Genomic DNA, 15,188 nt, shown 5'->3' with positions numbered 1-15,188 from the left:
AGGTACAATGGGCGATACCCTGCGAGACAAAGACATGCAAGAACATGAAGCTGGCGTTGATTGTTTGAGATAAGAAGAGAGAACAAGAGGCAGTTCAAGGTCTTGAGAATATTAGTGATATTGACTGTATCCCAACTTCGCAAGGGATTAAGTATGTCGACCTGTTGCGAGAAGAGTCTAGATCCACTTTGCAAACCTGGTGACGAATCGAGGCAAACGTTCAGGACACAGCTCTTCGCGCCTTTGGCAGCCACCATTCATGGTTCATAACCCCAGGTAGCCACCATCTTTCGAAAGCACTTGACATTACCGATGGGTTTCTCAATCCCACCTTATATTCCAGATTCCATCGCGACAGGACACCGCCTGTCGGAAAAGCATGCAAGCAAAAAGACCTGAGTATGATTTTCGTGCTTGGGCACCCTCATTACTCCCCGTTTGTTGTCCCAAAACGCCACGCTAAAACATGCAATGCAGATTTACCCATGCCCGGTCCATTTTCCCAAGGCCTACCCGCATGCAGGTCGGTTGGGGTGGAGAAGTCGTTATGTAGTGGTCGAGCTGAGTCACGATGACTCTTGCTTGATGTGTATGTATAGATTCTCTGAGTGAGCCTCGAGCTCATTTCTTCTTGTCTGAATAGTCCCTGAAAACGTTCAACATGTGAGTATTCGAGGTCTTCATGCCCTTCCTAGGGGCCTTCTTCTTCTTTTGCTTGGCACCAGTAGCCGCCGGCTTTGCTTCCTTGGGCGCGCTGACCGGCTTCAAGCCTGCTGCCTCCAGTCTCGAACGCATGTCGTCGGGGTTTGCCGGCAGGGGAATGCTCAGGAACATTTGCTTGAATTCGTCGTCGACGTGATGCGCCAAGCTGGGGTCGTTTTGCCAGACGAGCAGAGGCTGACCAGTCTTTTGGTTTCGCGTGACGAGAATCTCTCCCTTCTTGTCCAACTCGTTGATGGCATCGACAGCACCCGGCCAGCCGTCCTTCAGCTCGACAACCCTGATACCGACACTGCTGACTTGTCTCTGAAGGAGACCCTTGAGCTCGTCTGCGCTCCTCACATTGTGCGGGGGTCGATAGCGAAAGCTGCCCTTGCCGTCGAAGCCCTTGGGATCAAACTCGACTTTGGGGTGACCGCGCATAATGAGGATCAAATTATTCCAGTCGGTTCCGCCTTTCTCTGCCGGGCGAGGTTTTGCGGATCCTTCATCCTGAACCTGAATGGACAAGTGGCTGAAGATGTCTTCAAAGGTCAAGTCCTTGTCCTTTTCCTTGAGGTATTCCAACGCGAACGTCACGCGGGTGAGCAGATGGACACCAGAAGACGTGTTCTCAGGCTGAGAGAAGACTGGCGTGCCCTCGACAGGACGCGGACGCTTTTTGCCAGCCTGCGAGGAGAAGGATGGCGTGGGCGAGGGCGCATTGGTAGCGCTGGAGGCTTTGAGGAAGGACATGGCGGCACGGACTCGATGTCACCGGCGACAATGGGTGAAGGGTGCGGTGACGAGGGACACGGCGGGCGCGTCGCTGAAAAGCCGCGAGGGAGAGGAGAACCGACGGGGACACAGGGTTGTTTTAGCGCGGCTCTGCAGAGTCGAGGCGGGCGTGTGTCGAGGACGGAGGAGGAGAAGTAGTGCGGCTCAAGAAATCCATGAGCAGGTTGAATGGATGCAGTCATGGCCGGGTCTGTGCTGTGCTATGCCTTATCGGCAAAACCGCGGAGTGTGGGCGCCAAGAGGCAAGAGCTCCAGAGCGCGCTTCCGTGTTCTGGTTGCAGCTCCAAGTCGCCCGCATTTCTTCTCCGTCACCTTTCAAAGAACAACTCTAGTCGTCCGTTCTCCGCGCCACTCGACCGCGACCACTGCACTTTTTCGGTGCCCTCAACCGCGTCGTTGTCGTCCTTTACTTCGTGGCGCTTACCTTCCCTTTACTTTTCATACCCCGGCTGCCACTACCATGCGCTAGCTGATTTCACCTCACGGAGAACCAAACCATGGCGACCGCGGCCATTGACGTGGCCTACATTGCCGCCTCCTACTCGATACCGGAACCGACCTTGCAGACCCTGCTTGACGCGCCCACCGTCGAGCTCGTACAGCAACTGCTTTCACAAATCGAGACCAAGGCGAAGGAGTTTGATGAGCTCAAAGCTGAGAAGCTTCGCTCTGACGTCGAGCTTGAGAATGCTGTCAGGACCGGCGACAATCGCGTGAGAGCTCTCAAAGCTTCAGTTGACAAGGGCTTGAAAGATGTGGAAGAGCTTCGCAAGAAGCTGAATGAGGAGGGTATGTTCAATTGGCCTTGGACTCGCCCGTCTTTGACTGACAAACTTTCAAGAAAATGCACGCTCCTCACTCGAGTCCGAACTGCAGAATCTCAAGTCGTCTTCATCGAGTTCTTCGAGTGAGACCGAAGTCCTCCGGAACCGCGTTTCTCAATTGGAGGCATCCAACCGCGAGACTCTGGCCCTTTTAGAAGCCAAGACAACAGCCCACGACAAGCTTGCTGAGGAACTTGCCACCCAACATCAAAAGATTGTCGCTCTCCGACGCGAAATCTCGGAGCTCGAGGACAAGAACCAGGCTGCCCAGAACGCGGCTACTAGCACCAAATTCAGACAACAGTCTTTGCAACAAGAAATCGACCTGCTGAAAAAGAACAACGAGTGGTACGAGTCGGAACTTCAGACCAAGAATGCCGAATACTCCAAATATCGCAAGGAGAAGAGCGCAAAGATTTCGGAGCTCCAGCGCATGTACGACGATGCCAATGAGACTATCGAGTCACTTCGCCGCACCGAATCCGCACTCCGCAGCCGTGTCGACGAAGTCAATCAAAAGGCCGAGGAATCCCTCACCAGGATACAGGAGTTGCAAGACGCTGCTGCAAAGGCCGAAGAATCTTTCCGCGTCGAACTCGACAGTGCACGCCGATTGGCCGACCTCCAGAAGCAGAGTGCGGACACGGCAAGAGCCCGTCTTCAGGACGTCCAAAGCTCTTTTGATAAGATTAGGGAAGATGCTGCGGAAGAATTGGGTCAAATGCAAGCGGAACTTGAAACGGAACGCTCAGAGAAAGAAATGTCCCTGCAGCGGATCGGAGAGCTCGAGGAGCAGATTGAGAAGCTTGAGTCGGATTTGGCTTCTCGTCCACAGAACACGGCTGCAGTCACCGGCACTCCCAGGCGTGCAATCAATGGCTTGGGCGCCATTGCGACGCCCGTCCGTGGCGGCTCTCCGTCATTCGGTACACCTGGCTATGCTACGCCATCCAGAGCAAAGGGCGGGCTTACCTTTACGCAGCTCTACTCGGAGCATGCGCAGACCAGGGCTGAACTTGAAGCCGAGCGTCGCCGCAATGCCAAGTTGAGTCAGTCCATCGACGATATGATCCGAGATCTCGAGGCCAAGCAGCCTGAAATTGAGGAATTGCGTGATGGCCACCAGAGGTTGGAGCAAAACGTTGTCGAGATTTCCGAACTTCTCGAGGAGGCCAATCGGGAACGTGACGCGGCAAGGAAAGAAGCGCGCAAAGTATCTGGAGAAGTATCAGGTCTTCAGCGCGAGGGCAATATGCTCCGGCAACAGATGCAAGACCTCAGTCAGCAGGTCAAGGCCTTGCTGTTCGAATTGACTGTCCGCGACCAGGGAATAGAGGCCCTGAGCCCGGCTGACCAAGCCCATTTCGAGCAAATTGTTCGTGGCGAAGTGGAGTACCAGGAGGATGCCACAGACACCAGCCGCTACATCTCGCAACGCCTCACGCTTTTCAGAAACATTGAAGAGCTCCAGGAACAGAATAGCAAGCTCCTCAGGCTGACTCGGGAACTGGGAGAAATCATGGAAGGAGAAGAAGTCAAGGCGAAGGAAAACCAAACCCTCAAGGACCGTGAGGAGCTGGATGAGCTCAGGCGCAAGGTCGGACGCTACGAGGATGAGCTGAAGACTCTCAACACTGTCGCCGAGAGTTATCAGCGAGAGAGAGATATGTTCCGTCGCATGGTTACTCATCGTGGACAGCTTCCGCCTGGAGCCGATATCCAATCCATGTTTGGACAATCAGTCGGGCCCTCCACTCCGCCAGCGGGTGGCTTTTCACAGAGTGTCGGTCCCGGCGCTGTTCCCCAGCAGGATCTCTCAGAATACGCCAAACTCCTCAAGGACCTGCAAAGTCAATTTGACGCCTTCCGCCAGGAGTCTGTGACTGATCGCACCATGATCAAGGAACAGGCTGACCGACTGGCAAAGGAAAAGAGTGATTTGCAAATTGAAATCAACCGAAACAGCTCCCAACTGTCCCTCGCTCAGGAGAGATATGAGCTTCTGCAGGCAAACTTCAACCAGCTTCGTACCGAAAATGCAGAGCTGCAAAAGAGGTCGCAGAATCTGGCCGAGACATCAGCCAAGCAGGACCTCAAGACTGCTCAAGTCGCGGAAGAACTTTTCGAGGCCAAATCCCAAGTGGATGGATTGAGGCACGAGGCCGCGAACTTGAAGGCCGAGAAGGAGCTTTGGAAGAGCATCGAAGCCCGCCTCACCGAGGACAACCGCGCCCTGAGCGACGAGCGCACTCGCTTGAACAAAATGATCGCGGACCTTCAAAATCTGCAGAATGAGCGCGAGCTTGCCGAGTCCGAGAACCGCCGTCGTCTGCAGAACCGCATCGACTCCTTGGAATCAGAGCTTCAGGCCGTCAAGCGCAAACTTGACGACGAGGTTGAAGACGGCAAGCGCGCCACTCTTCGTCGCGAGTATGAGTCTGAGCAGAACAGGACGAGGATCGACGACCTCGTCAAGAGCCTGAGCAACACGCGTGAAGAGCTGGTGGCTGCCAAGACGCAGCGGGATCAACTCCAAGCTCGCGTCGACGAGCTTAGAATTGAGCTTCGTAATGCTGAAGAAAAGGCCATCGCTTTGCAGCCCAGGCCTACTCCTCGTCCGGAGACTGCAACGCAGGATGGCGGAGCCGAGGAAGCCGACTCTGGTGAGCTTACACGTGAGCAAGAGCTGGCAGTCGAGGTTGCCGATCTCAAGCGCGATCTCGAAATCGCCCGTAACGAGCTCGAAGCCGCCAAGAATGACATGGAGCAGTACAAGGCGATTAGTCAATCCAGCGAAGAAGAGCTTCGGAGCATCGGCGAGGCCCATGACCTGTACCGCGAGGAGATGGACAAGTCGATTGAGGAGAAGGACGCCAAGATCAAGGACTTGGAGCAACGTGTCGAAGAAATTTCCAACGAGCTCGCTACGACCAACACGGAGCTGTCCAATGTCCGTAGCAGCCACGAACAGGACATGGCTCGCCTCACGGAGCAGAAGACTATCCTCGAGGGTGAAGTCGCCCGGCTCAAGGACGAGAGCGAGCGCTACCAGGAAACAGCCAAACTGTGTCAAGAAGATCTCAAGGCTCAAGCTCGCATCGCTCAAAACGCTCAGCAAAGCTACGAGGCCGAGCTCATCAGGCACGCCGAGGCTTCGCAAAACTTGCAAAAAGTTCGCTCCGAGTACAACGAGCTCAAGGAAGAAGTTGGAGAACTCAAGTCGGAGGCCCAGGCTGCCAAGACTGCTCTGGAGTCTAGCAAGGATAGTTGGGAGGAGACCAAGGCCAGGTACGAGCGTGAACTTACGGACCTCAGAACGCGTCGTGAGGAAGTCAACGACCAAAACCGGAGACTTCACCAGCAGCTTGAAACTGTCAGTGCGCAAATCTCTGCGCTCAAGCAGAGCCGCGCTTCCCTCGGCGGTGAACAAGCTGACGCTGGCGTCACACCGCCTCCGGACACGGAAAATCTGCAAGAAGTCATTCGCTATCTTCGCCGTGAGAAGGAGATTGTTGACGTCCAGTACGAGCTTTCCATGCAGGAGGCCAAGCGCTATAAACAGCAGCTGGATCACACTCAGGCTCAACTCGACCAGACTCGAGAGAAGCTCAACCAGGAACGCCAAAATGTCCTTGACAAGGAGCAGTCCAACATTACGCACAGCAAGCTCATGGAGACGATCAATGAGCTCAATCTCTTCCGTGAGAGCAGCGTCACCCTTCGCAACGAGGCTCGCCAGGCTCAGGCTCAGTTGGCTGACAAGGTCAAGGAGGTTGAGAATCTCATGGCTCAGATTGACCCGCTGCAAACCAGGGTGCGCGAGCTGGAAAGCGATGTCGAATTCAAGGCCGGTGAACTTGAAAAACTGCAGGAAGACCGCGACCGCTGGCAGAAGCGTACCCAGAACATCTTGCAAAAGTACGACCGCGTCGACCCCGAGGAGCTGGCCGAGATGAAGAACAAGATTGAAACGTTGCAGACGGAGAAGGATCAGGCGCTGGCTGAGACGGAGCCTTTGCAAACACAGATTCAAGAATTGCAGGCGCAAATTTCTGGCTTCGAGGAGCGCATTGAACAAGCGAAGACGGAAGCTGCGGACGCCTCGAAGAAGGAGGCTGAGCAAACCTTTGAAGAGCGCAAGGCCAAGATGGTGGATCAATTCAAGGAGCAAGTCAGGAAGCTGCGGCAACAAGCCAGGGATAGGGACCAAGAGCACAACCAGCATGCCCAGGTCATTACTCAAGAACGCGATCAGGCTGTTCAAGAACTCGCCACGGTCAAGGAGGAGCTCGCAACAGCCAAGGAAGAGCTCGAAGCTACGAAAGCTACCAGAGATGAGGCCGTTGCCGCTGCCGAAAGATCCAAGGAAAGCGAGAAGCCACAAGAGCCCAAGGATGCTGAGGAAGGCCAGATCGAGGAATCTGGTGTCCCAAGCCCCGAAACCGCTCTTCTCGAAGCGCGGGCAAATGCTGCCGAAGCAAAGGCTGCCGAAGAGTCTGCCAGGGCTGCCGAGCTCCAAGGCCAGGTCGAATCTCTGCAGACAAGAGTACGGGAACTCGAGGCGCAGCTGGTATGTTCAACGCTGATATCTCGTAAACTCACACTGACGGTTTACAGAGCACACTTCAATCGCAACAATCAGCTCTTGGGGCTCAACAGACGAGAGTACAAGAATTGGAGACTCAAGTTGTAAGTGGGCCGATATTTTCATAGCTACAATGTACTAACCACTGCGCAGGGCAATCTGCAGCAGCAACTCGATGCAGCCAACAATGAAGTATCTCAGCTCAAGCATACTGCGGCTGCCCAGGCGTCATCAGGTGAAGCCAATGCCGAAACTCTCGAGGCTTTGGAGAAGGCCAAGTCGGACCTCACTGTCGCCCAGCAAGAAGTTGAGGCTCTCCGAGCCGCATCGACCACCGCCTCAGAAGGCGGCGCGGAGGACATTGCAGCACGTATTTCTGCTATTCAAAAGGACGCTGAAGAGAGGATTGCTGCGGCGGAAACCAAGTTCAAGGCTCGCGCTGACCAAATGAAGGGCACCCTCACAAACAAATTGAGGGAGGGCAAGGCTGCCTTGGCTGCCGAGAATGAACAGAAGATCTCCAGCCTCAAGGCAGAGCATGAGGAAGAGTTCAAGAAGTTGAAGGAGGAGCACCAAGGAGAAATCCAACGAATCAAGACCGAGCATCAACAAGAGCTGGAGCGTGTCAAGAGTGGGCAGGCGGCCACTGTTTTGGACGCTGCGCCTGCGCCTGCAAATGAGGATGGCAGCTCAACTCCGGTCAAGGTCGAGGGTGCTCAAACAGTTCCTCCCTCTAAGGTTCGCCTCGAAGACTTGAACGACAGCGAGATTCGCGCTTTCATTGCAACCAATTCCACGGTCAAGAGTATTCTGCAAAACAATCTTAAGAAGAAACTCGCAGCCGAGGTCGAGACGAAGACTAAGGAGCTCATCGAATCCCATGAAAAGGACCTGGAAGAGTTGAAAAAGAAGAGCGAACAGGCCAAGGAGTCTGCTGTTGCGATGATGGAAAAGCGTCAAGCTCTCAAGGTCAACATGGCACAAAACAAGGAACGCTCCGCTACTTGCAAGATTGACATTGTCAAGAAGGCGGCAGAGGAAACGCCCCAGAAACCAGTGGTTGAGGTCTGGGAGGTTGCAAAGGATGCCAAACCAGCTCCTGTGCAGCCACAACAACCGCCTGCGCAAGTATCCGCTCCAGCTCAACCGCCCGCTGCCTCGCCTCAAGCTGCCCCTCAGCAGCCACAAGCTCAACAACAACAGGCACCGCCGCAGGAGCAACAACAGGCTCAACCGCCTCAACCGCAAGGACAGCCGCAAGGCCAGGCTCAAGTGCCACGGGGCTCGTTTGGTCAGCCTGGAGGTGTCCAACAGGGTCAAGGTCAGCAGCGTCCACAGGCAGCGATGAACCAGTTCCAAAACCAGCAGGGCCAACCTGTGCCTGGAAACCCGTACGGAACCGGTATACCGCGCCCTGGCAGTGCTATGGCCGGGCCTATGACTAATCAGTTCCGGCCAAACTCTCCATTTGGACAGCAACAAATGGGCCAGATGGGTCAAATGGGTCAGATGGGTCAGCAAATGGGCCAAGGTCTGCCTCCTCAGCCGTTCCAGAATCATCAACAAGCAACCATTCCAAACCGACCACCGCAAGGACAACCTCCAGGTGCTGGCACAGGTCCGCAAGTCTTGCGCAACATTATCGGCTCAGGTGGCACCGGAATTCCGCGTGGTGGCGGCATTCCCAGGCCAGGTGGTCGAGGTGGCGGCCAAGCTGGCAACCCGCAAAACCAACAAGCTGGTGGCCCGCAAGGCCCGGGAGGTCAACGAGGAGGAAGGGGTGGTCACGGTAGAGGCCGAGGTGGAGGCAACCAGGGACAGGGCCAAGGTGGTGAGGGTGGCCCTGGTGCTGGCAGGGGGGGAATGAATGCCAGCGCGAAGCAGTTCGTCCCCAACAAGCGACCGCGAGACGATGCAGGCATGGATGGCGATGCCGGCGGGCCCAAGAGGGCGAGGGGAGGTGGTAATGCTGGGTCGTGAGTGTACTAGGAGACGTTGAGACGGGGTCAAAATAAGTGCTGGATTCTTTGCTTGAGGTGGTGTCAGTTTTCAAATTTGCTTTTTGACGGAATGCTGAAGCTAAGCAAGCGGGTTTTCTTTGCTACTGGTCAAAAGGCGCACATCACAGGGCACAGGGGGTTTCATTAAATCTGGCATTCCATCAACGGAGCTGGTGGTTTTTTGCTCTTCACATGAGCTGTACAGTTTTGCAAAATAGACGGCAAGTGAGTTAAACCGACTGGTCCAATGTGTGCAGATAGTGCTGTGCTACTCCAACTTGGCAGCTGCAAATGGTCGACGATTGAGTACAGCGAGGCTGTGAAGAACGTCCTCGGGTTGCATCCGACAAGGCTGAGTCTGATGCCAACGCCTGCAGTGGCAAAACATCTACTCGCGCGTGACGGTCGCTGTCAGCATCCAGCATTGCATGATGATTCTGTGGCTGTTTGCACTGGAATTTTGCTTGAGCATGGTCGAACATTGACGTCATACTGCAACCCATCAGAGATGGTCACCGAGTCTCCGTCCGACCAAGACGACTCAACTTTTGCTCCAGGGAACCCTCACCAACGCAACGCTCCCCATTCGGTCAGCTTGCTTCGCCAAGCAAAGAACGCGCGTCGGTTAGTGCCGGGCTACATGGGCGCTTCGTCTCGGAAAGCTTGCAGATGTCTTTTGGGTTTGTTCGGGAAGGGCAAATGTGCATTGTACTCTGCCAACCATGAAAGTTGCTGACCGAATTCCAGTTTGTTGCCATGCAGTCAAACAGTCTCGAGATCTTTGCGCAACGAGAGCAGCATGACAGTCAGGCAGAAGCCAAGGCAGAGTCGACCAACGCGGGGAACAAAAAACGAAGCCAACCCAGCAAGGTACAACCTTTCATGCGCGTAACACGGCGGGACGGGCAGGTCAGGTCAAGCAAGCCCGGGTATCTAAACCGAGCCGAAACCCACGACCTCCCCGTCTACACTCGAGTGCCCATTCTGCCCTTTTTCTACTGCACGTCTCCCGCGCGCTCCCATGACGTCTGCTAGTGGCAGCGGAGACGCGTCCGCCAGCTGTTGCTCGGATATTAGAGCTGTAGTTGTTTGTGGGGAAACTGGGATTCGCCCAAGACGGTATCCATGGTGGAGGTCAAGAGACGTATGGTCGGGTCACAACTGCCACGAGAGCGAGGCCGTGCAAGGAAGGCGTATCCCGCCATGCTGAAAGGCTGTATTGCTTCATGTCTGGTTGAGTATCTTCCCATTGCAAAAGTGAGGTAAGGTCAGAATAAGCTGCATGTGGACCATGAAGAATTGCACTGCCGCCATGGTAGGTAGATGCTGGGTGCGGGTGCGGGTGCGGCTGGCTGACGGCGGGGGTTAGGGACGTGTTTCAAAGCGGATATATTTCTAATGTACTTGGTAGTTCGTTCTTCACTCCGCTTCTTTTTGGCAGCTTGCTTGTTTGCTCCACTGCTTGGTCAGGCTGTGCTGTGGCTAGCTTTGGTCGCGCATGTCATAGGCGGCGTCTACCCAACTTCATACCCGAACTGCCTCACCAACATCCTTCTACTTTCTCACACACCACCTCATTCCTCGACCTGGTCTCCTACCGCTCGTCGACTAAACAGCATCTTGCATCTTTTCGGTAAACTGCACCAGTCCCACGACTATCCTTGCGCATAATCCCCAAAACGTAATCGAACCTGCCATCCTCCGCCTTTCGCATAGAAGCATACCCTACTATTCTGCGACACTCACAGTCCAGTCGCAATGTCGACGGCAGTACGTTCTCCATTCCTCTCATGCGTCGGCAATTTCGTGTTCTCTTCTCGTTGTCCCATTTTATTATCTCTTTTTGTCGATTCCTGCCTTCCGCCATGTCCGGGATGGCCGGCAGAAGCAGCACCAGAGAAATGATCTTTTTGACCCAAATGCCGGATGGAATGCTGACGCGCTTTTCAGGAAGACTGCCTCCTCGTCCTTATAGCCATCTTTCTCCCACCGCTCGTGGTTCTCATTAAGCGTGGCTGCGGCCTGAATTTCTGCCTTAACATCCTCTTGACACTGCTAGGCTGGATACCTGGAATACTGCGTAAGTCGAATTCCAGAAGAGCTTTCAAAGCTCCAACTACACATATCCTTTCCACACACTCGTGACTTTGCCGCTCAAACACGATGGCGACTGACTGCGCGACTGCGCGGATTCATCTCGTGCCTCGCGCGCAACTCGCTCAACCGGCACACCGGATCTGGAGGATCGCAGACTGACGCAAGACATGTGCAGATGCCTGGCTCATCATCGCGACCACGCCGCGTCGACGCGTTGTCTACCGCAGCACAAACTACCCCACGACGTACGGCAACACCGGCTACCAACGATACCACCGACGCACGTACTCGGCGTCGCGGCCGCGGCGGCGATATTACTATTGAGCTATCATGAGGCGGAAGTGCGGCAGAAGCTAGGGAGAAGAGCTCGGTTGAGATTTTGGGTGCTCTTGGTTGTATGATTTCGACGCCGGCAGGCAGGTGTATGATACAAGCGGAGTTATGATGCTGCAAGTGTATTGTTGGTCTTGAATGTTTCTCGTGTTGGACTCGTGGGGGGTCTGCGGGGGTCGGGGGTAACTTTTGGACATTTGAGTGCCTCAGTCAAGCGAGGCTGCTTTCGTAGTGGAACACCACCGGACATGCCAATTCTTGTTGGCTGAGGCCTGGGCGGGCTTGATACCCCGTTGCTTTCTTTGGGTGGGATGAGGGCCGGTTACCAACCGCTGCTACTTCTCCGCAGGTGGGAAGTAGAGCGTTTGGGCTTCTAAGAAACAAATGATGCATGTTCTTTTCCTTTCTGTCGTCTTTGGATTTTGTCGGCTTCGCGCGGATGCACGCACAGTCGACATGCCAGAACTGTGACGAGTAGAGGTGGATGAATGCAGCTTGCATTTTTGACTGACTTGAACACTTGACTTGAGCAAGAAAGTATGTCTTCGTTAGTAATGCGGATGGGAGCCAGTCAGCAGAGAAATCGTGCTTTGATTGCCTTGAGCTCGTGTGGTGGTCAATGGACTGTCCACCTTAACAGCGGAAGCCGCCCCAAAAATTCTACCCATGGCCACACAACGGAGCATTTGCTTTGACGACGCTTTGGAAAAGTCATTGCAAGTGCAAGTGCGCGTAGAAACGCGTCTTCGGTGACAATATTTTGAAGTGTTGGGCTGGAAGCGGATCTGGTAATTTCGACCGGATCTGGTAGTCAATCTCTCGTGCGCGCGCAACTACTACAAGCGCCTCCACCGATGCAGTGCGGACTTTTGAAGGAGCCATGGAGTGTAGCGACAGTCTAGGTGGTCCATAGTCGACTCAATGGCAACTGGTCATTTTTCACTAAATCATGATCGGTTCGGGAAGTCACGCTGCGAGGTCCCTGCACCTCACCAATGGTGCCAGCAGCGACCTGAGGGCTCGACCTACCTTATGCAAAGCATTGAAACCAGTAGGGTGCTCTCTGTCGTCATAGAGCCCCCTTGCCCCCTGGCACCAATATTGTAGGCAGTCATGAGCCTCAATATCCAACATCCCTGCAACAAACTTGGGGGTGTGGCGCAATGGTAGCGGTAAGTTCTGGCAACTCAACATCACCTTCCCCAACAAATAACTAACGAATTTTCCAGCGTCAGATTCCAGTAATTATGGAATATCCTGAAGGTTAGGCGTTCAAATCGCCTCATCCTCATTCAAGTCTTCTTTTTTTGCTGTTTTTTTGCTCCGTTTGCGCTCCACAAGCAACGCAAGGCTCTTTTGTTCGTGACCACATCGTCGGCTGACACGCTGGCAGCGTCCGCGGCAAGGCTACGGAAGAGCCGGTTGTAGGACCCACCGCAGAATCGCTTTCATCGTCCGCTTTGCCGGCTCGGATTGCTGTATTGCGTTGGCGGCGGTGGGTCGTCGGTCGGTGGATCTGTCGGGCGGAAGAGCGAACGCTGAACTCGGAGGTTCGGGATGCTGGTTGTTGGGGTTGCCGGTCGATTCCTGGAAGAGTTCGATGCGAGGCGCAACGGGAATAGGGGTAGGGAGTGAGGGGAGCTCGAGGATTTTATACGTCAGTCGAACAGCACAATAATATCAAAGAGATGGTGACGTGAGAGGGAGCGGTAGACACAGATGACGATCGAGCTGGGCTTGCGCGCAAGGAGCTGTCCCTGTTGTGGGAGTTTACGTCGCTGACTCAGCCCCGGCAAGGGAGAATGGCACAAGGGGCTCTGACGGTCGGCTCCTCGACTGCATACTTTGTGCATACAATTGCAGATGATTATTGCTCCCGCTTCAACTGATAGCTTGTAGCTGTGATTGAGGCTGTCCTCGACGAATTCTGGTCGTGGTTGGGAGCTCCATTTCGAAGTTCGGTTGCCGCCCCACATGCGTATTTTTGGATCCCGAAAAGCCGCCCCCGACCCCGAACATGGTCTTTTTGGCCAGTCCTTTTTGCTAACAGGTGCTTCTCTTGGCGCTGAAGATGCTCCTTGTGTTTGATTTGGCGTGGCACTTTTGCTTCTGTCAGAAACAACATAATTATCCATTTTTTGGGCCTCAAGTGTCCAGAAGCCACAACTTGCTAGAAGTATATATTTTACATAATTATTTTGTTCTAATATCAAATGGGGGTGTGGCGCAACGGTAGCGCGTCAGATTCCAGAGAAAATGGCTTTCATAGCTCTTATGGTGGTCATAACATGGGATTTCCTGAAGGTTGAGCGTTCAAATCGCTCCATCCTCACTTTTTGTTTTTTTTGGGGGCGCCCGGGCTTCCATTTTGGCCCACAGTGGCCCATAGCACTCTGTCAACCATGGCACGGATGTATTTTGCAGCTCAGCATCCTTGGATTGGGTCTCAAGTACTCCCTCCCTTTCTTCCAGAGACTCTGCCCCTTTTTTGTGAACACTTCAAAGCTGACATTCTTTCGGGTCATTTCCAAGGCAAGAAGATACTCTGTAGAGTTGTTGGTGAAGGCTCAGAAGCAATCTTCAAGTGAAAGTGAGGTAAAGAAGCCCTTTGTGGGTTCCGCCATGCAAGCCATGTCCTGCGGCGTCCCTGGCCGCTACTTTATAGCGCGGCACCACTCCGCCACTACAAGTCGATATCTTTTGCCAGATTTGAGATACAAAGAGTCTGATCTAGGTTTACATAAATTCTTTTCATCATAAAGTGTCAGAAATGGATACCGTGAAGTTGTGGATGTGGAAGATCCGATGGCTTCACCTGGTCGGTCGGCAGGGCGGTCGGGGATTTTGCCGACCCACGCACGTCCCTCGAACCCGCCAGGCCGCGTCGACCTTTCTTCCCGCCTCAACACACCTCCTCCGTTACAGTGCATCAGCTCCTCGCTTTGGTTTCTCGATCCATCGGCTGACCTTTACGATCGCCTTTGCTCAATCGCTCTCAGGCTCGACACTGCGACTGTGCTGTGAACATCATGCAGCGATGCGCCGCCGACGGGCCGCTGCACCTCACCAAAACAACAACCCGGAACGACGTGACGAGCCTCTGCGGGCTTTCAAGGAGCTTCGCAGGACCTTTGCGCGACGGTCATGGTCACAATCTGCGCAAGTGTTTTCAGTGATTGTGAACCAAGGAGTGATCGTGGTCGCGATTCTCCAGAGCGTTCTGTCTGCCCAACCCACGCCTCTCATGGAGGCGGGTTTCGTTTCAACCCGTACAGACTACCTTCGTGCCAGCATTCTCACTGCCTGTGGACAACGTCTCCATCGTCATTTTGAAACTCGTCTGTTCTCAGTCATGGCAATATCGATGCTCAGTTTTCATCAATCATCTGAAGTCAACACCAAAAGTTGGAGGTCTTACATGATCCGAATGACTAGCAGTCTGTCACCGAACAGCCTTTGTGACGTTGCAAAAGAGCAGACAGGCACTACTTGTTTACCATGGTCGCTTTCTTTTGCCCTTGGCCAGGAAAGGGCAACGACGCTCCTGGATGCGGATGGAAGAAGATGTTCATTATGAAGCGACAGCCCAAAGAATGGCTTCGAGCACTCAAGCCTATCGAGCGATGTTCGGAAGTTGCAACTGAACGACAACTCAACATGCCAGCGTTGTGCCATTGAAGCAGGAGTGTCCCTCCACTCGTTCCTCCCAAGAACCACCCCTCCATCACGTCGGGTTCGTGGTTTTGGCACAGCCAGGATGGAACTAATTCTCACATCCCATTGACAACTTATACACAGAACCCGTCTTTCCTGTTTTCGCTGATTTGTCACTCAAAAGGTCTTCACGCACAA

General features: G+C 54.1%; 3 protein-coding genes and 2 non-coding genes across 5 annotated transcripts; 4 read left to right on the top strand and 1 right to left on the bottom strand.

Annotated features, from left to right (window-relative positions):
• Nucleotides 1-627: 627 nt before the first annotated feature.
• On the bottom strand, nt 628-1,350 carry BKA78DRAFT_226522 (uncharacterized protein; the record flags this gene model as incomplete). The annotated part of the gene is made up of 1 exon (XM_066883689.1): nt 628-1,350. A coding segment is annotated over one exon (723 nt), but the record flags the coding sequence as incomplete, so codon positions are not given.
• Nucleotides 1,351-9,870: 8,520 nt separating this feature from the next.
• Nucleotides 9,871-10,596, top strand: BKA78DRAFT_101446 (uncharacterized protein). The gene is made up of 2 exons (XM_066882079.1): nt 9,871-10,168; nt 10,318-10,596. The coding sequence occupies exons 1-2, from the start codon at nt 10,032-10,034 to the stop codon at nt 10,541-10,543; spliced, it is 363 nt and encodes a 120-aa protein (XP_066746656.1). The 5' UTR covers nt 9,871-10,031; the 3' UTR covers nt 10,544-10,596.
• A 1,889-nt stretch (nt 10,597-12,485) lies between these two features.
• Nucleotides 12,486-12,627, top strand: BKA78DRAFT_t65. The gene has a single exon. It is a non-coding gene; the product is annotated as a tRNA-OTHER (tRNA).
• Nucleotides 12,628-13,551: 924 nt separating this feature from the next.
• BKA78DRAFT_t66 lies at nt 13,552-13,668 on the top strand. The gene has a single exon. It is a non-coding gene; the product is annotated as a tRNA-Trp (tRNA).
• A 590-nt stretch (nt 13,669-14,258) lies between these two features.
• Nucleotides 14,259-15,187, top strand: BKA78DRAFT_101410 (uncharacterized protein). The gene has a single exon (XM_066882077.1). The coding sequence runs from the start codon at nt 14,374-14,376 to the stop codon at nt 14,911-14,913; it is 540 nt and encodes a 179-aa protein (XP_066746655.1). The 5' UTR covers nt 14,259-14,373; the 3' UTR covers nt 14,914-15,187.
• The last annotated feature ends 1 nt before the right edge of the window (nt 15,188 follows it).

This window comes from Phyllosticta capitalensis (assembly GCF_038381095.1).
Source record: "Phyllosticta capitalensis strain CBS 128856 chromosome Unknown BKA78scaffold_3, whole genome shotgun sequence".
NCBI classification, from domain to species: Eukaryota; Fungi; Ascomycota; class Dothideomycetes; order Botryosphaeriales; family Phyllostictaceae; genus Phyllosticta; species Phyllosticta capitalensis.
This window is presented reverse-complemented; position numbering and strand designations above follow the sequence as displayed.